Source organism: Saimiri boliviensis, chromosome 12, assembly GCF_048565385.1.
Source record: "Saimiri boliviensis isolate mSaiBol1 chromosome 12, mSaiBol1.pri, whole genome shotgun sequence".
Classification (NCBI taxonomy): domain Eukaryota; kingdom Metazoa; phylum Chordata; class Mammalia; order Primates; family Cebidae; genus Saimiri; species Saimiri boliviensis.
In genome coordinates, this window is record NC_133460.1 from 105,138,723 (window position 1) to 105,162,094 (window position 23,372).

Consider the following 23,372-nt stretch of genomic DNA (forward strand, 5'->3'; position numbering starts at 1 on the left):
ATTTGTATAATACAGCCTTTGTGACTTTGTGCAGATGAAATGAGAAGATGCAGGTAAAGGGTTTGTCATAGTACTCACTTTGCAAGTGCTCAAAAGGAAGCTACTGACTTTATCACCTATGACACTTATGAAATAAGTGATTTATTACATTACATATTATTTCTGTCTTCTTCCGTTTTTTTGTTTCCATCACCAAATCAAAATAGGAATCAGAAGTTCACATACATTTATCTCTAGCAGCTTCAAAAGAAAAGGGTAAAAAAGTTGTCCTAGTTTAGAGATGCAAATGATTTAGCAGTGGCAGGATACACTGAGTGTGCATTAGCGGGCTTTGGAGTTTATATCATCAGGCATGGGGTGAAATGGTAGTTTTTAGGCATAAAAGAGGACCATAAGTTCTGTCCTATTAAAGAGATCAATAGTCCAGTGTTTCCAATATTCTATCTTCCACACTGGCCAAGACAGATACTTCAGAGAAGGCCATTAAATCCATTAACATACTTAATTGCACACTCTTGTATCATGGGACATGTATTACTGTTCCAAACCCAGCTGGTACTTGCCCTAAATATTCAACATCCATATCTTCAAGGTAGCTTACAGATTTAAACTAATTAAGCTCTCTTTCTCCAAGAGGCTTTTTCTTTCCAGGGGGATGGGAGGCTTTGTTACCTGCTGCCTGCCCCCATCTGTGAGCTACTGAGCCGATGGCTGATTGTCACCTGTGCCTGTTTTACCTTATACTCAGTGGGCATTTGAAACTTCCGCACTGTCAATCACTTCTGGAAGACCAACTGTATATCAGGGAAGGTGCTAGACATTGGGGCAAAAGGAAGACTAGGGGCTGGGTGCGCTGGCTCAAGTCTGTAATCCTAGCACTTTGAAAGGCCAAGCTGGGCGGACCATCTGAGGTCAGGAGTTTGAGACCAGCCTGACCAACAGGGCAAAACTCCATTTCTACTTAAAATACAAATTAGCTGGGTATGGTGGAGGGTGCCCGTAATCCCAGCTACTTGGGAGGCTGAGGCAAGAGAATTGCTTGAACTCAGGAGGCAGAGGTTGCAATGAGTTGAGATCGTGCAATTGCACTCCGGCCTGGGCAATGAGAGTGAAACTGGAAAGAAGAAAGAAAGAGAGCAAGAGAGAGAGAGAGAGGAAGGAAGGAAGGAAGGAAGGAAGGAAGGAAGGAAGGAACTGGCAATCTTCTCAGAGGAGGCATCAAAGATTTTTAATAAGAGTGATAAATTTAGAGCTGCGGTTATGGGCACATCTGGTGGCCCCCAAAGCATCAGCAGGTTAGGGTGTGGGGTAAGGAAAGGTAAGACAACAAAGGAAAGGAAGGGAAACCTCAACAAAACATCATCAAATAAAAGTCAAAACCTGATCATTGGTTCGAACAACTAAGAGGACACAGGTGATCTTTGAGAAAGCTGTTTTACAAGAGTGATAAAGTAGACACAAAAACCTGTGATGAAAAATGAATATGTTGTCCCTTTTGTTGATCGAGGAGCTAACTGTGTATTGGGGAGAGAAACCTGTATCTGCAAATATCATTGCTGAAAAGAAACCATTGCATTAAGTGCTATAGTTAAAGCGTATAAATTCAACCCTGAGCACAAAGGAGGGAAGGATTAGGTCTGACCTGGAGAGCAGCAGAGGAGAAAGTGCAAAATGAAAGGTACCCCAACAACAGACCAAGGGTCACACCGGGCCCCAGGCATAGTGCTTCCTCCCCAAGTGCAATATTGCCAAGACCAGATATGCAGTGTTATCTGTATTTGGCAGTTGTTTCTATTCAGGCCATTCGTTTCATTCCCTCTGGCAATTTTATTCAATTAATCTCATTCATTTCTTAATGTCATTCATTATTCTCTGTAAAGGCAATGAGAGCAGAGACTGTGTCTTCTTCACCGGTAGATCCCCCATGCACTCGTAGTTGCACTAAATTCACTTATCAAAGGGACAAAGGACAACTGGGACTTTTCTCTCTTGCTTTTCACAATTTCCAGCAAGGCACAGAGGCCTACAGTCCCGACCTGAAAAAAACAAACGACTGAGAACAAGAGGTGTTTGATTTTCTGCTCTTGTGTCACTTTGCTGAGAATGACGGTTTCCAGGTTCATCCATGTCCCTGCAAAGGACACGAATTCATCATTTTTGATGGCTGCGTAATATTCCATGGTGTATATGTGCCACATTTTCCCTATCCAGTCTATCATCGTTGGGCATTTGGGTTGGTTCCAGGTCTTTGCTATTGTAAACAGTGCTGCTACGAACATTCATGTGCATGTGTCCTTATAGTAGAATGATTTATAATCCTTCGGATATACAGTCTTGCATGTTCTTCACATGTACCCCAAAACCTAAAATGAAATAATAAAAAAAAATATGCAACGTCTAGCACATAGTAAAAAAAAATTCAATAAATGGATATATCAAAATGCAAAAAAACAAACAAAACAAAACAAAAAACAAACAAACAAAAAAAAAACGACTGGAGGCAGCGCCTCTTCTTCCAAGCATAGCCCCGGGCTGACGCGGATTAGGGCAACCACCTAAGGCGCGGAACTCTGGAGACCGCGGAACCTGGAATGCGAGGAAACTGAAGCCAACGGAAGCTGGGGGCGATGGAATCCGGCAGAGAACTTGGAATCCGGCGGAACCTGACAGCTGCGCCCAGGGGCCACCCGGACACCGTTTGGAACGGAAGCACAGCGTCCACCGCTTCCTGGTTGCCGGTCGGCGCCGAGGGCCTGGGCTGGCCGCTGCGATGCTGCCCTACACTGTGAACTTCAAGGTGTCGGCGCGCACCCTCACGGGGGCCCTCAGCGCCCACAACAAGGCGGCGGTGGACTGGTGAGGGCGCCGGGCTTCCAGGTCGCCAGGATCGGCCGGGAGTGTGTGAGGGGCGAGGGGAAGAACGAGAGGCTTCACCTGCTGGTCGGCGTGGCCTCACCGAGGCAGGGAGCCGCCCTCGCAGTGAGATTTGCTTGTAGAGGGTGGATTTTCTGTTGTTACAGAAGTGATCACAGTTCCGTGTGGGAAATTCCCCAGTGCAAATACATTTCCCCTTTTTCTCGCCATTTCTCTGCTGTTTTCTCAGCACCTCGTCCTTTTGTCACTCCGTTCCCGTCTCTTTACCTCTTTTCCAGCTTCCGGGCTTCTCTCTCTCCACCATTAATTCCCTGTCCACTTTCTCATCCTGTCTTTTTTCTTTCTCTTGTATTCCTGTTTTCCTTCAACAGTGTGCCAGACTCTCACCTGTCCTTTTCACCTTCTCTCTTCGGGCTCCTCCTGGGTAGGACATTCTTGTCTTCAACAGGTGTCTCTATTACTCTATCTTTTCACTATAAATTACCACTGCCACTCTGAAAACGACTCATTAGACAAACGTAAAGCAAAATTCTGTGGCTGTGGGATGTTAGGAGGACTGAAACGTCTTGTCCACTGTTTGTTTTTTTATCTACTTGGAGGGACTGGGATTAGTCTCAGATACCCCAGGCACACGGTGGATACTAAGGGTTAGGAATCGGATAAGCGAAAGACATATGCCCACAGCAACAATCAGAGGCCACAGTTGCTTTTTATGTCCTTGGGGCTCTTTTAGAACTCATGTCTTTTAGAACTTTTCTTCATGCGAATGAAAAGTGGATTTCAACAAGCAATTTAATCTTAGCCAGATCTTTTATTTAAATAGGGTAATGATAAATACTGCCCTTCGGATTTAAATGATTTTATTAATGGTGGTACATATGAATTAGATTTATCATTTACTTAGGGTTGGCCAGAAATAAGTTTTCCTGCTTTGTGCTGCACTTAAAATTTAACATTACTGTTTTGCTAGGGGCTGGCAAGGTTTAATTGCTTATGGATGTCATTCACTTGTGGTAGTGATTGATTCCATTACTGCCCAGACGCTTCAAGTTTTAGAAAAGCATAAAGCTGATGTTGTCAAGGTAAGTGAAATCCCACTTTGACCGTAACATGTTGTCTAGTCTAAAGTTTAATACTGTGTATCACTAGGCTCTCATTAAGTCTTATGTGTAAGTGTTGAATAGCTTTTAAATATAATAATCTATTTGGGGTAGCCTAGAATTTCCATGTATGCCTTAATGTCCATATAGGATGAGTTATTAAATGCTAGTTCTTAGATCATTTTAAGGCAGTTGAGAGACAAATGGTAGAAACGGTCAGTTCTGTCATTTACAAGACCACACAGTCATTCCTTAGTTTTGAGCACTTAGCATGTGCTATGGATATAGAGATGAAAGCCCTCATATAATTCTTATAAGGAAGACTCGCAGTGTGATAGTGTGATAAGTGAGACTTGCTTAACATGTGAGAAAACAAAGGAGCTACTTATTACCTAGTTGTGGGAGAGGCACAGAAGTCTTTTCAGTTTCAAGACTAGTAAACAGCAGTTAGCGAAATAAATTGACAAGGAGCATTGCAGAGAAAAGCAAGAATGCGCAGAGTTAAGTAGACTGCCATAAAGATGGCTTAAAGATGGCAAAAAGATGGAACACTTGTAGGAGTGATGAAAAAGGAGGCAGCCAGAGAGATTCAGCTGTCTGTCCTGAAAGTTTTATAAGATTATGAAAGAGTTTGGATTTTTAAGTAGGAGATTGATGTAACCATATTTGGATTTTAGAAAGACTCTGGCAGCAGTGGAGGATCTGCTGGAGAAATGCAAGACTGGAAGTAGTAAGATCATTTAGGAGACTTTTGCAGTAATTTTCATGGGAAATTCTACAGGCCTGAAATTTTAGGAGCTGCGTAAGAGGTAAACCTGATAGCCTTTAGAGTGATCAGTATAAAGGAGAGTAAGAGAATGGAGTCACTCCAAGGTTTCTTTTTGTGTAGTCAATGACAGTGTTGCCTGTTTTCAGAGGGAAGCATCTATGAAGTCAGTGATTTTAAGTTTTCAACATGCAAAGTCTGAAATGGCTGTAATATATTGCATTGTAGTGATCCGAGCTTTAGGAGAGACCTCAGGATTAGAGATGGAGATCCAGAGTCTTTTTCTTTTTCTTTTTTTAATAATAGCTTTATTAAGATACTCGTACCATAAAATTTACTCATTTAAAATGCACGATTCTGCAGCTTTTAGTATATTCACAGTTATACAGCTACAATTACAATGAATTTTATTACCTCAAAAAGAAACCCTGTACCCATTAGCAGTCATATTCCATTTCTCTCATTTCCCTTATCCTTTGGCAACCACTGATTGACTTTCTGTATCTGTAGACTGGCCCATTCTGGACATTTTACATAAATTGAATCATATAATTTGTGGTCTTTTGTGCCTGACTTCTTTCACTGAGCCTAATATTTTCATGATATATGTATACATATACATATATCAATACTCTGTTCCTTGTTACTGATGAAAAAATTCCACTGTAAGGATATATCACATTTATTTTATTGCTGGACGTTTGGATATTTTGTCGTTTTTGACTGTTAGGAATAATACTGCTTTGCACATTCGTGTACAAGTTTTTGTGTGAACCTGTGTTTTCATTTCCCTTGAGTATACTCCTAGGAGTGGAATTACTGACTCATAGGGTAACTCTGTTTTTAACTTTTTGAGAAACTGCTAGACTGTTTTCCAAATTAACATCCCCATTAATAGTGTATGAGGAGTCCAATTTGTCCAGATTCTCACCAACACTTGCTAGTCTCTGTTCTTTTGATTATAACCATCCTAATGGGTATGAATTGATTCTCACTGTGGCTTTGGTTTTTATTTCCCTGATGGCTAAAGGTGTGCAGTATCTTTTCGTGTGCTTATTGGCCATTTGTATATCTTCTTTGGAGAAATGTCTGTGCAGGTCCTTTGCCCATTTTAAAATTGTATTATTTATCTTTTTATAATTGAGTTGTAAGAGTTCTTTGTATACTCCATTATCCAGAAGAGAAATGTTCCAAGACCCCAGGAGATGCCTGAAACCCTGGATAGTACTGAACCCTATATATCTTGTGTTTTTTCTCATATGTACTTAAAGTTTATAAACTGAACCCTGTATATACTGTGTTTTGTCTCATACCTACTTACCAGTGATAAAGTTTATAAATTAGGCATAGTAGGAGATTCACAACAATAACTACTAATAATAAAGTAGAACAATTATAGCAGTACATCAGCATTACTACTCCTCACTTTGGGGCCATTATAAAGTAAAATAAGGGTTGCTTGAACATGGTACTGAGATACTACAACAGTTGATCTGATAGTCAGGATGGGTCTCTGTTTCCTTTCCCCCACACTCTGCCCTTGGCATTTCTGGAGCATTTATTTCTTTATGTAAATCCAGGTGTCTGTCTGGTATTATATACCCATTGACAGAAGAATTTACTGTAAGTTCTTGAAGTGCCTGTCTAATACTGGTTGATTTTTCTCAGCTCTAATTTGTCTGAGAAAGCATTTCACCTTTGTTTTTGAAAGATAATTTTCAAAGAATATAGAATTCTGGGTTTACAACTTTTTTTTTTCTACTTATACTTTAAAACCATCACTCCACTGGCCAGGGTTGGTGGCTCACGCCTGTAGTCCCAGCACTTTGGGAGGCTGAAGTGGGTGGATCATCAGAGTCAGGAGTTTGAGACCAGCCTGGCCAACAGGCAAAACCCTATCTCTACTAAAAATACAAAAATTACCCAGGCATGGTGGTGTGCACCTGTAGTTCCAGCTACTTGGGAGGCTAAGGCAGGAGAATCACTTGAACCCAGGAGGTGGAGGTTGCAGTGAGCCAAGCTGGTGCCACTGCACTCCAGCCTGGGTAACAGAGTGAGACTCCATCTCAAAAAAAAAAAAAAAAAAAAAAAAAAAATCACTCAGCTATCTTCCAGATTACATAGTTTCTGATGAAAAATTGTTTCTCTGTATTATATCTTTTTTTTCCTCTGATTACCTTCAAGATTTTCTTAACCTTGGTTTTTAGTAGTTTGATTATGACGTGTCTAGTTGATTTATATATATATATGTATATGTACATGGTTTGGAGTTTACCTAAATGGAATTCAACATATACATATATATACACATATTACAAACATATATACACATAGAAACAATCATTTCTTGTTATTCATGGTAGCTATATTCTGTAAAGTTGTTGCATACACTGAATTAGTGAATACTGAAACTTTGTTTGCTCCTAGGGGTTAGGTACTTGTGAGGCTCTGGTCACAGCATTTTCATCAACTGATCAATACGTAACCTTGCTTTATATGTGTTTCCATTTAAAGACATCTTATTTACTGTATCAGTCGGTCCATTAACATTGAACTCGTAGCCAACAACACATGCCTAAGCAAAGTTTATCTCACACACACACACACACACACACACACGGGTTTTGTGTGTGTGTGTGTGTGAGATGGAGTCTCGCACCCTCCCCAGGCTATAGTGCAGTGGCACAATCTCAGCTCATTGCAACATCTGCCTCCTGGGTTCAAGCAATTCTTGTGCCTCAGCCTCCCTAGTCACTGGGACTATAGGCGTGCACCACCACACCCAGCTAATTTTTCGTATTTTTAGTAGTACCACATTGGCTAGGATGGTCTTGAACTCCTGACTTCGTGATCTGTCCACCTTGGGCTCCCAAAGTGCTGGGATTATAGGCGTGAGCCACCATGCCTGGCCCTATATGTATTTTTTGTAAGACACATCACAACTTCTCGTACTTAGAAAATAGTCGAAGCACTATTCTTAGGGACCTATTTAAACAGTGAAATCACCAACAAAAAGAACAAAAATGTGAAAAATGTGGTACTAAATAAATCATGAAATGAACCTTTTTTTTGCATTGTAAAAGCTAAAGCAAGAATTCTTGTTTGACCATAGCTGGGAACACTCATGTATGTTGGGTGACATTTTTTCCACTGTTCTGCACTTGTCCACAAAAGCACTGCAAGTATTGATTTTGAGGTTGCAAATTTTAGTGAATAAATTGACAAATACAGAATCTATAAATGACTAGAAGTGACTGTATATACATATATATACAGTATACATATTCTAGTCGTACACATTCTATACATATAAACATACACCTTCAAACACACACATACAAATATGCATACACATACATACATATGCGTATATACACATACACACTTTATTTAAAAATTTTGGCTTGAGTAAAAGATCTATTAAGGAAAACCTTAAGGTTTATTAACGCTCATTTTCAGAAAATGTTGTGTTTCCATCTTTTTCATGAATACTATTGCAATTGGTTGGTTTACTTCCTTAGCATTATGTATAAGTGTATTTATATTTATACATATGTATAGATATACATATATTTTTATATTTTATATATGAAGATTCTGTGGTATTTGATTCTACTTATTAAACACAGCTTTGGACATTGTACTGAGTCAGAGTAAAAACGTGAACAAAGACTACATGATCTGCCCTATGGAACTTACAGTTGATGGATTCATGCAGAGTCAAAAAGATTGTAAATAAAATAAATACAAATTGTGTAGTAAATGCTTTGAAGAAAATAATAAGATACTGAGATAGAAGAGAGGAGTGATAGTGACCAGGAAGGCCTGACTCCTGGTGAGGACTATGAAATATATCTCTTACTCTATCAATACTCATTGTGCAAGAATTTAATCAGATTTGCTCTGGAATTCTCGTGTTTTTAAATTTTTTTTTTTTTTTTTTTTTTTTTTTTGAGAGGGAGTTTCGCTCTTTTTACCCAGGCTGGAGTGCAATGGCGCGATCTCGGCTCACCGCAACCTCTGCCTCCTGGGTTCAGGCAATTCTCCTGTCTCAGCCTCCTGAGTAGCTGGGATTATAGGCACGTGCCACCATGCCCAGCTAATTTTTTGTGTTTTTTTTTAGTAGAGACGGGGTTTCACCATATTGACCAGGATGGTCTCGATCTCTCGATCTCGTGATCCACCCGCCTCGGCCTCCCAAAGTGCTGGGATTACAAGCTTGAGCCACCGCGCCCGGCCTAAATTTTTTTTAAGGGAAAAACTTAATGTTTTTTGAAAGTGGTAGATAGCTAGAGTTTTTTGTTTGCCTTTGTTTTCTCCTAATTTTCCTGCTGCAAGGTTTTTGTGTTTCTAAGTTGTCTCCTTTTAGTTAGGAGACTAGAATACAGAAAAAGCATTTTGTTTAGCAGTTTATGATTTTAGGTATTTTCTCATAAATTAGAGTTTAGGAAAACTAATTTTCAAGGCATCCTGGGGTTTTAAAATAAATTTCCCAAAATATTAAGGCTGTGAATCATTTTTTATATTTTAAAGCAGGAGGGTTATGATATGTTAAAAATATTTTTAACTGCAATTAAAAATATATGCCAAAGTAACAAAAATGCTACTTTCAAAGTGAAAAGCAGTTTTCTGTATATTCTTGTTAATATTTTTGTAATGTAAATGTAGTATGGGTTCTGGTTGATGTTCTGTGAAAATTATGTTCCGTTTCATCCAGTGCAAGTATTTATTTGATCTGATTTCTTCTTGATACTAGGTTAAATGGGCCAGGGAAAACTATCACCATAACATTGGCTCACCATATTGCTTGCGCTTAGCTTCTGCTGATGTCAATGGAAAGATCATCGTCTGGGATGTAGCAGCAGGAGTAGCTCAGTGTGAGATCCAAGAACATGCCAAGCCTATCCAGGGTGAGGGAAGTCTGCTCAGCTGAGTGTGTATATTGATACACTTACTCTTGAAGTGGGTTTTTGATTTTAGGGTTTTTTTCCCCATTCATTTAATTTTGTGAATTTCAAGTTAACTCATGATTGTGTTTTGCCTTTTCTACTGATCTGAATCTCTCTTTCTTTCCTTGCTAATACACTTCTAGGCACATTTCTTCAAATCTCAACTGATCTGTGCTTTGGTAAATCTCATTAATTTCAATATCAGCTCAGTCAAGCATAATAGGAAAAATTAAGCGTTACAGTCTTATTATCTAAGCTACAATATAAGGCAAGTTGGCCACTGTTGTTAGGAACTAGCCATCAGTGCTTACTCTACATTAAGTAATTTGTTCTTCTTTTTTTTTTTTTGGGACGGAGTTTCGCTCTTGTTACCCAGGCTTGAGTGCAATGGCACGATCTCGGCTCACCGCAACCTCCGCCCCCTGAGTTCAAGCAATTCTCTTGCCTCAGCCTCCTGAGTAGCTGGGATTACAGGCACGTGCCACCATGCCCAGCTAATTTTTTGTATTTTTAGTAGAGACGGGGTTTCACCATGTTGACCAGGATGGTCTCAATCTCTCGACCTCGTGATCCACCCGCCTCGGCCTCCCAAAGTGCTGGGATTACAGGCTTGAGCCACCGCGCCCGGCCCTTAAGTAATTTTTTCTTTAACAGAGATGAACAAAGTTTTATTCTCATTTTCATATAGATTGCTTGTTTGCTTATTTCATGTTACTCACCTAAAACCAATACAGAATTCTTAGACTCAAGTCTTCTGGTAGCTTTCTTGACTGAATGAATTTTTAAAATTATTTTAAAAATATTTATTAAATACTTACTGTGTACTAGGTACTGAACTAGATCTTTACATATTCTGTTTATTTTTTGAAAAACCATGAAAAACTGTGAAGTTCCATTAAGTAATTCCATAGAAGCATTAGGGAAGTCTGACATCTTGCTTGTGGCTAGGAGAGTTTCATATTGATTTTATAGTTTTAAATAATGATTAGTGCAAATCGCCTTTTATTTTCTTTAAAGTGATATTTCAGATTACTTCAAAATTTTGACCTTGAGATTTTAACCAGACAACTTATTTTTATATAAAATTAGCTTCTCTGGAATCTTGATACACACACACGCGCACGCACGCGCGCACACACACACGTCACATTTGGGGCTGGTGGTTAAGTTTTTAAGGATTATAGTTTAAAAACTAAACATCAAGGACAAGTTAGCCAAATGTTTTGAAGAGGATGGTTTCTGAATTTTGCCTTTATTCGGTCTTTCCAGATGTTCAGTGGTTGTGGAATCAAGATGCTTCCCGAGATTTACTGCTTGCTATCCATCCACCAAATTACATTGTGCTCTGGAATGCAGACACTGGCACCAAACTCTGGAAGAAGAGCTATGCAGATAACATTCTTTCTTTTTCTTTTGACCCTTTTGATCCCTCACATTTAACTTGTGAGTAATAGTTGCTTGTGGAAAATGAGTTAAGTGAGATATTTAGAATATAATAATGCTATGTACATGATGTATACATACATACACATTATACATCTATAATGTTATAATGACTGAGCAGAGTGGATAAGCGTGTCTAGTCCATATACCTGCAGCTAATTAATACACATAATCATAAGTTTATATCATTTGCAAATATGATAATTAAAAATATAAATCAGCAAGCTATACACTTTCACTGTGTTAAAGTTGTGAATAGTATTAGACTAGCCAGGGACAGAGTTACTTTGACATTCCAGTTCAGACTAATTAAATTTGTTTTTCTAAGAATATTTAAATAACTTGAATAAAGGATTTCATTTAGTCTGTGGCTAAGTTAACTTCTTGCTTCTTAAAAAAATTGTCCTAATTCATGCCATTTGTTTTTAGTGCCATAAACAGATGCATGTAAAGAAGAAATAAGCCTACGCAAATTTTTTCTTGCAGAGAGTTTTTGCCAGTATGCTTTTAATGTTTTCTGAGCTAATGATCTAAAAATGAGATTTGTTTTAGATATTTTTGTGGCTAAATTGTTTAGAAAATATTCAGTCATCAAACAGATCTATTTCTTGAGCTATTACTGCTTTTCTGGAAACCAAGACATCTTTGTTCCCAGAAGGCAGGAGCCTTCACAGAGTTTGCATTCTAGTGAGAAGAAGTCATATCATAAACTATGAACACTGAGTTAACAAATTCTAGTATGGTAAGAGGTGACAGGTGGTATGAAGACAGGATGAAGGGGATGCAGAAGAAAGGGGGGTGAGGGCATGAAAGTTGTATTAGATAAAGTGGTCAAAGTAGGCTTCACTCTGATAATGATCAGAAATGTGAAGGATGTATGGAAATTAGCTATGGTAAGGAATGTTTTTCCTAGATTTGAATGACTAAACATTCTAACTTTTACCCATCAACTTCTATTGAGAGGGATGTGTGTGTCTGCATGTGTTAAAGGAGGAAGAGAAAGGCAGACAAGTCGAAATTATAGAAACATGGGAAATGTGGCTATATAAATACAATACAGTGTATATGAACATATGCATACATACACTTACTGGGTCACCAGTTTACTCACATAGGTGCAGTGCTGGGGAAACACCTAGGAGGGCTGGCCCAGTTGGCAGAGTCAGGGAAGGAGCCATCATCACAAAAGAAGGGAAGCAGAGGGGCCCTCAAAGGATGAGTTCTGACCTTGAAAAGGAGACAAGGCTTTCTGTTAACTTGATTGCATCAGCTCTTTACATGGCTGTAATTTGGTTGGTGAAAGCACTGTGCTTTTCAGAGTATCAGTTGACCTAACATCTTTGATGTACTCATATTGAATGTGTGCTAGGGTTGTCATAACTCTTGAATGCATCCTTGTTCCCTGTGCTTAGAGCAGCCTCACTAAGGGCCGGGACCCAGAGTAGTAAGATTTTTCGGCTTCTGTCTTCCAGCATTAACCCCATTGTTGAGGGAGATTATTTTTTCAGTCATAAGAAGGCATAATTTGTTTTGCTAAATATGATGCTCCTTCTTTGACTGTTTTTGTTTCATGTACACTTAGTAAGCCACTGTGGACCCACTGCTTTTTTTCCTAAATATTAAGGGAAAATATTATTCTTTAGTCATCTTAAGGTTCAATCTGATGCTTGGAAAGAAAAAGAAAATATATTTAGACTGAGTAGCTCATAATAAAACTTTGGTATCATCAAATCAAATATTTGAACTTAGATAATTGTGATATGCAGAGCCTCTTAAGTATGGTATTTTTTCTTCCTGTGTGAATCTTATATTTTGAAAAGTGTTTTAATTTTGAAGTTATTAGAATTATAATAAGGAAATTTTTTTTTTTTTTTTGAGACAGAGTCTTACTCTGTCACCTGGGCTGGAGAACAGTGGCACGATCTCGGCTCACTGCAACTTCCACCTCCCAGTTTAAGCGATTTTCCTGCCTCAGCCTCCTGAGTAGCTGGGATTACAGGCATATGCCGCCGCACCCGGTTAATTTTTGTATTTTTAGTAGAGACAGCGTTTCACTATGTTGGTCAGGCTGGTCTTGAACTCCTGATCTCGTGATTCACCCAACTTGGCCTCCCAAAGTGCTGGATAGTAAGGAAAGATTTCTAATGAAAGTTCATGAACTGAATTTATTTAGAAGAACAAACATTTGTTCTTTCTGCCAATAACCTTATGTTATCTTTTTAATATAAGACATAATTTAGAATGCCAAACTTGGAGGCCTCTGATGAATTGTAACAGACCACCTGTTTCTCTTCAACTTGGAAAACATTTCCATTATCTTATGACTGCATAGCATTGCCAGTTATGTATTATTAAAATTATTATATTGCTCTCAAAATTGTACTGGAATAAAATTGTATGATAAACTTGATTAAACTTTAATCAGAGTTTTGCTTTTCTCAATATAGTGCTCACCAGCGAGGGTATTGTTTTCATCTCAGACTTCTCCCCATCCAAGCCTCCCTCAGGCCCTGGGAAAAAAGTGTACATATCCAGCCCACACTCTAGCCCAGCTCATAACAAGCTGGCCACAGCCACAGGTGCCAAGAAAGCTCTAAATAAAGTAAAAATTTTAATTACTCAAGAGAAACCAAGGTAAGTTACAAGTGTAAAATTAACAACCTTTGTGTATTTATCCTATGTGAAAGCATCATTTTTGGAGATGTACAAAGACTAATGTTTTTCTTCATCTCACTTTTTCTCATTTCTAATCTTGAATTTATTATAAGAAAAAATACTTATTTTGTCCCCTGCCCTAAGAGGAGACTCAGCATTTAACATTGCTTTTGTTTCCACTAGCTGTGCTAAACTTCCCCACTGATTAAAATTTTATAGATTAAAATTTTTGAATTCTGATTTTTACTTTTGAAAATACACGATGATTCTGAAGTTCTGGTTATTGAGTGCATTAAAAATTTGGGCACAAAAGCTGGATGCTCATTTTAAATACATTTTCCTGACTTAGATGATCATTAATCAGTAAAATCGGAGTGTTTATCTTATACAGCTGAAGATCTCTCCCATCCTGCTAAGAGCCAAAGTTCTGGGGGAAGCTGTAGCTATGCAACTTTGGGAAACTTCTTTAATCTTACTCAGATTTCTCTCTCCCAGCCTCTAAAATAGCATTTTAAAGTATTTCATAGGGTTGTTTTAACGATTAATAGATCCAATAATGTAAGTAAAACATACAATTAGTCATTGATACCTAGTAACCATTTATTTAGAAGATGTTGGCTGTTATTGTTTAAAAAGTTACAATTGAATAAAGATTTAAGTCATTAGATGTATTAGAAATAGACTTCTTTTTCCTGTAGCTATATTCTGTATATTTTTGCTTTGGCAGGTTTTTTGGTCTGTTTGTTTTGGCATTTATTTTCAGATAGCTTTCATTTTTAATATGCTGAGATTATCTAGGCTTGGTGAATACTTGAAAAATATGTGGTAAAAATATAAATTCCTCTACAAATGCATTTTGCACTTGTGTGTAAGTATCACTTTTATATATTAAACCATAGACTGGTTAAGTTCACGAGTTAATTTATCTCTCACCCGATGCCAATATGACTTAAGATTATTTCTAAAGTATCTTAAGAGAACTTTCTGTTTTTTATGTATCCCTTCTCATAAGCAAGAAAGTATTTGGCAGTCTGAATAGTTTTATAAGTTATGATTTATATCTCTTTTCTCTCATATGAATTATATGTATATCTTGAGCACTGGGGAAATACATTATTTCTTCAAGTAGGACTGCTCTGGGTGCTTTCACATCTATTAATTAACGTACTCTTACTGCAATTCTGGCAGTAGTAATGTTCCCATTTTATAGATAAGGAAAACTGAGTCTCACACCATTTTAAATAAAGTTACTCAAGCTCACCCAGCTAAGACATGGCAGTCAGGATTTTAATGCAGTAAAAATTCCTCTTTCTAGTCCTGTAAACTAACTTTATTTTAAATGTCAAAGTTTTAATTGAATTAGTCTGTAAAATGAAAATAGTACATAATTGTATGTCTATTCCTATTGAAATGTATTTGTTATTGAAAAGGTGATTCAATGTATGGAACAATCACAAATTATTAAAATAATTTTTCAGACTCTAACAGTGTTTTAAAATCCTTATAGTTTGATCTCTTTTATTTACACACAAGAAAATGCTGCAATCTAAGTGAAACCTTGTTTCAAAAAAGATTTAAGACAGTTTAAAAGTGAATGAAGGCTGCCAAGAGGAAGTTACTTGCCCAAAGTCATACAGATAGTCCAGTAATTCCTGGTCCAGGAGCCTTAATTACCCTAAAGGTTTATGTTTTAATCCTGAGTTTTGATTTTAGCAGTTTGTCTAGTACTTTTAATGACAAAGTAAAAGTAAAATAAAACTATCTTGTGAATGTCAGCTCTTATATCATCGTTTACCATGTCTTGTTATGGACATATTAATAATATTCTACTACTTAATATTTCCAAAACTTAGAGACACTGACATTTCTACTTATCCTGTACAATATTATTATAGTTTGGATTTTGGTACATAGTAGAGGTCTAAGTTTTGGATGCCAACCCGTGTTGGTCATTTGAGGGAAGAATTATACATTCTTATTGTTATTTTTTATGTGTAAAGTACAAAATTAAATCTTTTATTAGCTCTGATATAAATAAAATTGTTGACCCAAGTAAATGTTTACTGTTTTCAGTGCTGAATTCATGACTCTCAATGATTGCCTTCAGTTGGCATACCTACCTTCAAAAAGGAATCACATGTTGTTGCTCTATCCTCGAGAGATTTTAATCCTTGACCTTGAGGTGAATCAGACAGTGGGTGTGATTGCAATAGAACGCACAGGAGTTCCATTTTTGCAGGTATCTATGATTCATACATTATATTCCCCAAAATTATTAAGACAGTTATTTTTAAAAAGGCCATAATCTTATATAAGTCTTCAGTTCTCCACTTTCTCTTTTTGGTTTATTGAAAGGCTAACAACACTATTTTAGGTTGATTTTTTTTTTCTTGCACTTCTGATTGGTTTGATTTACCCTAGAAATTGTGACTGATCCTGAGATATTTATTGGGCTATTTAAGTTGCATGGATAAAGACAAATTTTTTTTAGGATTATAAATGGATATTTTAAATGTACATTTAGTTTCAAAGTTTGGAGATTTGTGTATTTTGGTTTCTTGTTTTTCTTTTGCTCATATTCTCTCTGAGTTTCACAGTATATACTTTTTTAATCTATTGTATTTTAAAAAATAAATATATCCTCTATTTAAAGGTAATACCCTGCTTTCAGCGTGATGGTTTATTTTGTCTACATGAAAATGGTTGTATAACTTTACGTGTTCGGAGATCTTATAATAACATTTTTACCACTTCTAGTGAGGAACCAGGTGAGTTTCTGTCTCACAGTAATATGTACTCTATTTTTCTTCAAAATTATTTTATAAAGCTTCATGTGGCAAATACCAGCCAAGGCATAGAGTTAATGATACTCCTTGCCTTGAGGAAGTTTAAAGTATGATTATAATAAGAGGCATAAAAAAGTATAAGCCCAAAATTAATCTCTTGATATTTTAACAGTGGACCTCGTGTATACATCAGAGAGTAATGTTTTTTGTTTCTTTCTTGATCATATCCACTAGCCAAGTAGATGTTACCTTTTGGAATTTTTTTTCAGTTCAAGTCCAACCTTATGTGCCTTTGTTGTTAAACCCCCATGGCTTCTCGGCTGTAAAACTTCCATCATAAAGTGGCCAAGGTTACTAAGTCTCCGCAGCACTCAGTTGTCAAGTCAGTCTTATCTTGGAAATAGAAATCGTTTTTGTGAAATGATATACTAAGTAAAGATTAAAGTGATTTTCACATCTTTTGGAAAGTACAACTATTTTCAGGCTTATAGACTACAAATTATAATGGAGATTTATTCATTAATTATATGTCACTGTTGATCCTTTTTCAAAGCACTGTCTTTAAAAATATTAAAAAACAAGATATCTTGAATATAGTTGTTATTTTGGAGATTAAACTTAGTACAGTCATTAAGTGAATTATCTTTATATTCAGAAAAAATTTAGTAGTAGTTGTAAAAAGTGAAGCCCTTCTTGACAAAATTTGCATTTGTGAAGTGATACCCAAATTTAGTTGAGGTTTTATTTCAATTGAAACAAATAGTAGTGGTTTTGATATCGTTGCTTTCTGATATTTAAAACAATTTTATGTGAAGATCCAGATCCAGTTCAGGAGCTTACCTATGATTTACGAAGCCAGTGCGATGCAATCAGGGTGACAAAAACTGTCCGTCCCTTCAGTATGGTGTGCTGTCCTGTCAATGAGAATGCAGCTGCCCTCATAGTGAGTGATGGCAGGGTCATGATATGGGAGCTCAAGTCTGCAGTGTGTAATCGGAATTCACGAAACAGGTAATTGAATCAACAGGTTCATGGTTTTGTTTTTTGTTTTCTGTTTCCCTTTTTAAAAAAATATTCATAGTCATAAAAATAATGGGCTGGTTTTCTATAAAAATATTTTTAAGGTCATAATTAAGGCTTTAGATTATTAGGGAATTAGGTAAATCTGCTAAGAGCTATTTCACCTATGGGTAAGATGAATAAATAATATAAAAATAGATAGAATGCCGTGATCTGGACTTAATAATTTGAATTCCTAATACATAATGCAGATTTTAAATATGTAAAACCTTCTAATTATTATGTCTTTGCAGTAGTTCTGGTGTGTCACCTTTATATTCACCAGTGTCTTTCTGTGGAATTCCTGTAGGAGTACTACAGAATAAACTTCCAGACCTTTCCTTAGATAACATGATCGGTAAGCTTTTTTTTTCCCATCTAACTCCATGTTAAATATTCTTTCTGAAGGGCAAAATTAATAATCACTCACTTGTAATTATTTTAAAGTAAAAAAAGTTAATACTTGAGAAAACTAGAACATGGAATCATTCTTTCCTAAATAAATCAGAGGGGTATAAAATACTTAAGTAGAAAAGTGCCTGAAGTAGCATAGGTGTGCATTATGGTTGTTTGAAATAGAAAGTGTTCATTCATAGAGACTGATGTAAATGAAAGGAACGACGTTCGACATCTGGATTTTGGACCTAGAGCCGATGTTGAGCTATGCCAGGCCACCTCAGGGCCTTCCTGTTTGCTGGTTCCTAGCTTGGAATGAAGTACATGCTTCCTTTCTCTCTGCTATGCCTAATTCAAAATTCAACTCAGGTGTTGCTTTCTTTAATCTCCCAAGTCTGATTTAAATGTTCTTCTCTTGTTTTTCCTAACAGTTATCAGCTGTATTGTATTGTGTGCCTGTGTTTTAACTTCTGTTTCATCCAGTCAGTTATAAGCATCACAAGGGTGGAGCAGTGTTTGATTCAATTTTGTATTTCCCAGCACTCAGCACAGTACCTTGTGCATGCCTGTTTTGTGGTAAATATTTACTGAAGGAATAAATTAACTGAGCCCTGTTAGAAAATATTATTTTAACTTTTTGACATGAATTATTTTTATTTTGGGGATTCTTTCAACCTATCATTTTTGGAGATAAAAATGTTAAAAGTGCTTTAATCATTATAAGGCTAGTATATGTTAAAGGAAAAATGAGAATTTGTGATTTCAAATTTTATGTTACTTGAAATTGTAAGACTTTGTAAATATGCCAAGTAATGTGGACATTTAATTTTTTTAAAATTGTGACTGTGGTTTATAAAGGATTTTCTATTTCAGTATTTATTCTACCATAATGTAGTTGAAAACAGATATTATTTAGGAGGGTTTTCTTGTTGTTGAAACACTAGATAGGTGATATACTAGAAAGAGCATTGACTGGGCACAATGGCTCACGCCTGTAATCTGAGCACTTTGGGAGCCAAGGCCGGTGGATCACGTGAGGTCAGGAGTTTGAGACCAGCCTGGCTGATATAGTGAAACCTTGTTTCTACTAAAAATATAAGAATTAGCTGGGCGTGGTGGCACGTGCCTGTGGTCCCAGCTACTTGAGAGGCTGAGGCAGAAGAATTGCTTGAACCCAGAAGGGGGAGGTTGTAGTGATCCAAGATCGTGCCACTGCACTCCAGTCTAGGTGACAGAGTGAGACTCCACCTCAAAAAAAAAAAAAGAGAAAAGAAAGAGCATTACCTTGTTAATTATATTAATCAGGTCACATTTATTGGTTACTTAATACTGTTTTAAGTGCTGTGCTAAATAGTCTACATATTACCTTGCTGCAACTTTGCAAGATGAGTAATACTATCTCCATTTGATGTATATGAGAACTGAGGCCCAGAGAGATTAAAGCTTTAAACCACACAGTCACACAATCACACAATGGAATAGCCAAAGTGTGACCCAGGTAATCCTGGCTCCAGAGCCTGCTCCTGAGCAGTGGCCCCCAGTCCTGACAGCTCCACTGTCGTCTTGGGCAAGACCATCATCCATCTCTAGGCCTCAGTTTTTTCACAGTTTCTGCCATTTATGAAATTCTTTTGTTCAGTGATACTTACTATTATATTTAAAATTCTTTCTCTTCACTATCTATTCTACCAGATGTAAATACATCCATATGAGGAAGCCTGGACACATACTTGTTTTGCAAAATTTATTTTATTAGTAACACAATTTTTTGAGTTAATTCATTTTGTCTACTCTTAAAATGAAAACTTAAAGTGAAAAGAATTATAAATACACACACAAGAACAGAACTAATCAGTTATATGGAGCCCACGGGAGTTCGAAATTTTGTGCTGTTTAGGTATCTAAGTGATATAAATTACAGTATTTAAGAGATAAAAAGGATACATATTGTATAGCAGTTCTTGACAATGTAGTTTTTAAAGTGTTAAATAAAGCTTCGTACTTGAAAACATTTTAGTTTAAATTTTTAATTTGAAATTCACTGTGTTCTTAGTGATAATTAAAAGCAATTCAGTTAAATACAGAGGTTGATTTGTATTCACTGGATAAATGCTGATATTTATTAAGGCCTAATCTACCCTACATTGTAAATAGCTTCTTATGGAAAATACTGGAAGAAAAATGTGGCATTCCCTGGGAGTCAACTCAAAGCCAACATGTGTATGTGTGGATTCCTTCACATTCCGTCTTTTTTTAACCAAGGTTTAGGCAGAGAGATTGGTGTTGAGTATGCTAATCCTAAGGGATCATTTGAATAGGATTATAGTGCTGGCTGTTTTATTCTATATATTTTAGGGATTTTAAAATAACATTATTAAAACAACTTTAAAGCCTCAATAAGTTGTATTCATCACCCACTCTTAGTAATTATTTACAGTTTTTCTTTCACACAATATACATGTTTGTGTTTATGTATATGGAGACATATGTATACACTGGCACATATTCTTTATTATATATTCTTGGCAAGTTAATCCCAATATTATAGAGTGGTTTATAGGAAGGAAATTTGTATACCCTTTTTAAACAGTCTTGATTTTTTGTATTGTTTACATTTACATTTTGTTAGAAAAATTTTTATTGGAATCATCTTTTTCGTTTCAGACTTGGTAACCTAAGTACAAATGGTGTATGTGAAAAGACTTAACTATTGACAGTGCTGGCTTATATATTATACATGTGATTTATGAATATATATTTGTGTTTATATTTACTTACAAAGCTTATGTTTTGTAATTACACTGACACATTAAGATTTCCTGTTAGAAATTATTAATGGTTATTTAAATCTATTTTTCGTGAATACCAATTTTATATGTACTTTACAGAGTACATCAGATTGAAAAGTAACCCTCTCAAAAGCCAGTAAAATGAGAATGTGTTACAGCAGCTCACTCTGCAGAAACTGTTCTCTCATCCAGGTTGTCTTGCTTTGTTCTGAAGGCTGTTTAGTGCTTTAATATCAGGAACACTGACTGAAACAATGTTTCTTAGAAGACATAGGTCCTTGTATTCTGGATAGCAGTAGTAGGGAGTAATCTATCCTTTGAGGTATTATTCGATGCAATTTAAGTCCTATAGCCAGGTACGGAGTCATTGTGTCCCTAATAACCATAGCTGCTAAGTGTACTATATTATACTTTTAGACCTGAAGAGCATTTCTACTGAAATTTTTCTTTAGATTTTCAAGATCAGCATACACGATAGTTAATATATTTGTTACTTTTATTACAAATCAGGGCAAAGTGCCATTGCTGGGGAAGAACATCCTAAAGGTTCAGTTCTGCGGGAAGTGCACCTCAAGTTCCTGCTGACAGGACTGCTTTCAGGACTGCCCACCCCACCGTTTGCTATCCGCATGTGTCCACCATTGACCACAAAAAACATCAAGATGTATCAGCCACTGCTGGCTGTTGGTGAGTATTTGACCTGGTCTTTTTTTTTAACTCACTTTAGAAGATGTTCAGGTTTCCTAGTTTCTAGAAGATCCTTTATTCTCTTTGAGGATGCTTTGAAAGGAGATACCGGCTAAGGCAAACAGTGTAGATACTCATCTTGGAACTTAAAAAACATTTGTTTCTGTCCTTTTACTACAGCCATCTTCAATAATTGGAATGCTAAGTCTCATCTACTTGAGGCTGGACAGTCGAGTCTCTGACACTGTCCGTTCATCTCTGAAATATCAGGAGGCACGCCCCTGCAGAGCTGAAGCCCAAGCCCCTTGCCTGTAACTGGACCTCCGCTTTCTGTCATATCAGTTTTTGTTAGGTCTTTATTGACTAAAAATATAGACAAGGTTAATAGTCTAATAGCAGGGTTCTTCTTTTGCTAAGAGTTATATATTAAATATTCTTTAAAGTGGCTCTGGACCCTACAAACTAAGATTTGCCTTTTGGTTTGAAATTGCATATTTTTATGTTATAGATAGAAAAATTTATCTGGATTTCAACTTGCTGTCATATTTCATAGTAATGTGATGAACCTAATTTTCTTTACAGCATAGAGAAAAAACAAAATTTAGTTTGCTATTAAGTACACATGGTTAAAATACATTTCTCCAAAACTTTTAAAAAATGTTTTTAAGTTCTGGGATACATGTGCAGAACGGGCAGTTTTGTTACATAGGTATACACGTGCCATGGTGGTTTGCCGCACCTGTGAACCCATCATCTGCATTAGGTATTTCTCCTAATTCTGTCCTTCCCCTATCCGCCCACCCGCTGACAGGCCCCGTATGTGATGTTTCCACTCCCTGTATCCATGTGTTCTCGTTGTTCAACTTCCACTTATAAGTGAAAACATGCCGTGTTTGGTTTTCTGTTCCTGTGTTAGTTTGCTGAGAAAGATGGTTTCCAACTTCATCTATGTCCCTGTAAGGGACATGAACTCATCCTCTTTTATGACTGCATAGTATTCCATGGTGTATATGTGCCACATTTTCTTTATCCATTCTTTCATTGATGGGCATTTGGGTTGGTTCCAAGTCTTTGCTATTGTGAATAGTGCTGTAATAAACATACGTGCATATGTGTGCATGTGTCTTTATAGTAGAATGATTTATAATCCTTTGGGTCTATACCCAGTAATGGAGATTGCTGAATCAAATGCTTTTTCTGATTGTAGATCCTTGAGGAATCGCCACACTGTCTTCCACAGTGGTTGAACTAATTTGCACTCCTACCAACAGTGTAAAAGCATTCCTGTTTCTCTGCATCCTCTCTAGCATCTGTTGTCTCCTGACTTTTAATGATCACCATTCTAACTGGTGTGAGATGGTATCTCATTGTGGTTTTGATTTGCATTTCTCTAATGACCAGTGATGATGTACTTTTCTTCATATGTTTGTTGGCTGCATAAATGTCTTCTTTTGAGAGGTATCTGTTCATATCCTTGGCCCACTTTTTGATGGGATTATTTTTTTCTTGTAAATTTGTTTAAGTTCCTTGTAGATTCTGGATATTAGCCCTTTGTCAGATGGATAGATTGCAAAAATGTTCTCCCATTCTGTCCGTTGCTGGTTCACTCTGATGATAGTTTCTTTTGCCATGCAGAAACTCTTTAATTGGATCCCATTTGTCAATTTTGCCTTTTGTTGCCATTGCTTTCAGTGTTTTAGTCATGAAGTCTTTGCCCACGTCTACGTCCTAAATGGTATTGCTAGGTTTTCTTCTAGGGTTTTATGTCTTACATTTAAGTCTTTAATCCATCTTGAGTTAATTTTTGTTTAAGATGTTAGGAAGGAAGGGATCCAGTTTCAGTTTTCTGCATATGGCTAGCCAGTTTT

At 36.8% G+C, this 23,372-nt stretch overlaps 1 protein-coding gene across 1 annotated transcript in view; it reads left to right on the forward strand.

Annotated features, from left to right (window-relative positions):
- Nucleotides 1–2,686: 2,686 nt before the first annotated feature.
- Nucleotides 2,687–23,372, forward strand: part of WDR11 (WD repeat domain 11) — a 59,495-nt gene continuing 38,809 nt past the window's right edge. Inside the window, exons 1-10 of the mRNA XM_003922142.4 lie at nucleotides 2,687–2,856; nucleotides 3,845–3,956; nucleotides 9,497–9,650; nucleotides 10,959–11,132; nucleotides 13,580–13,766; nucleotides 15,861–16,026; nucleotides 16,441–16,555; nucleotides 17,389–17,584; nucleotides 17,887–17,990; nucleotides 21,328–21,504. Of these exons, the coding sequence (XP_003922191.1) occupies nucleotides 2,771–2,856; nucleotides 3,845–3,956; nucleotides 9,497–9,650; nucleotides 10,959–11,132; nucleotides 13,580–13,766; nucleotides 15,861–16,026; nucleotides 16,441–16,555; nucleotides 17,389–17,584; nucleotides 17,887–17,990; nucleotides 21,328–21,504 (1,471 nt within the window). The 5' untranslated portion in view covers nucleotides 2,687–2,770. The remainder of the gene's footprint in view (nucleotides 2,857–3,844; nucleotides 3,957–9,496; nucleotides 9,651–10,958; nucleotides 11,133–13,579; nucleotides 13,767–15,860; nucleotides 16,027–16,440; nucleotides 16,556–17,388; nucleotides 17,585–17,886; nucleotides 17,991–21,327; nucleotides 21,505–23,372) is intronic.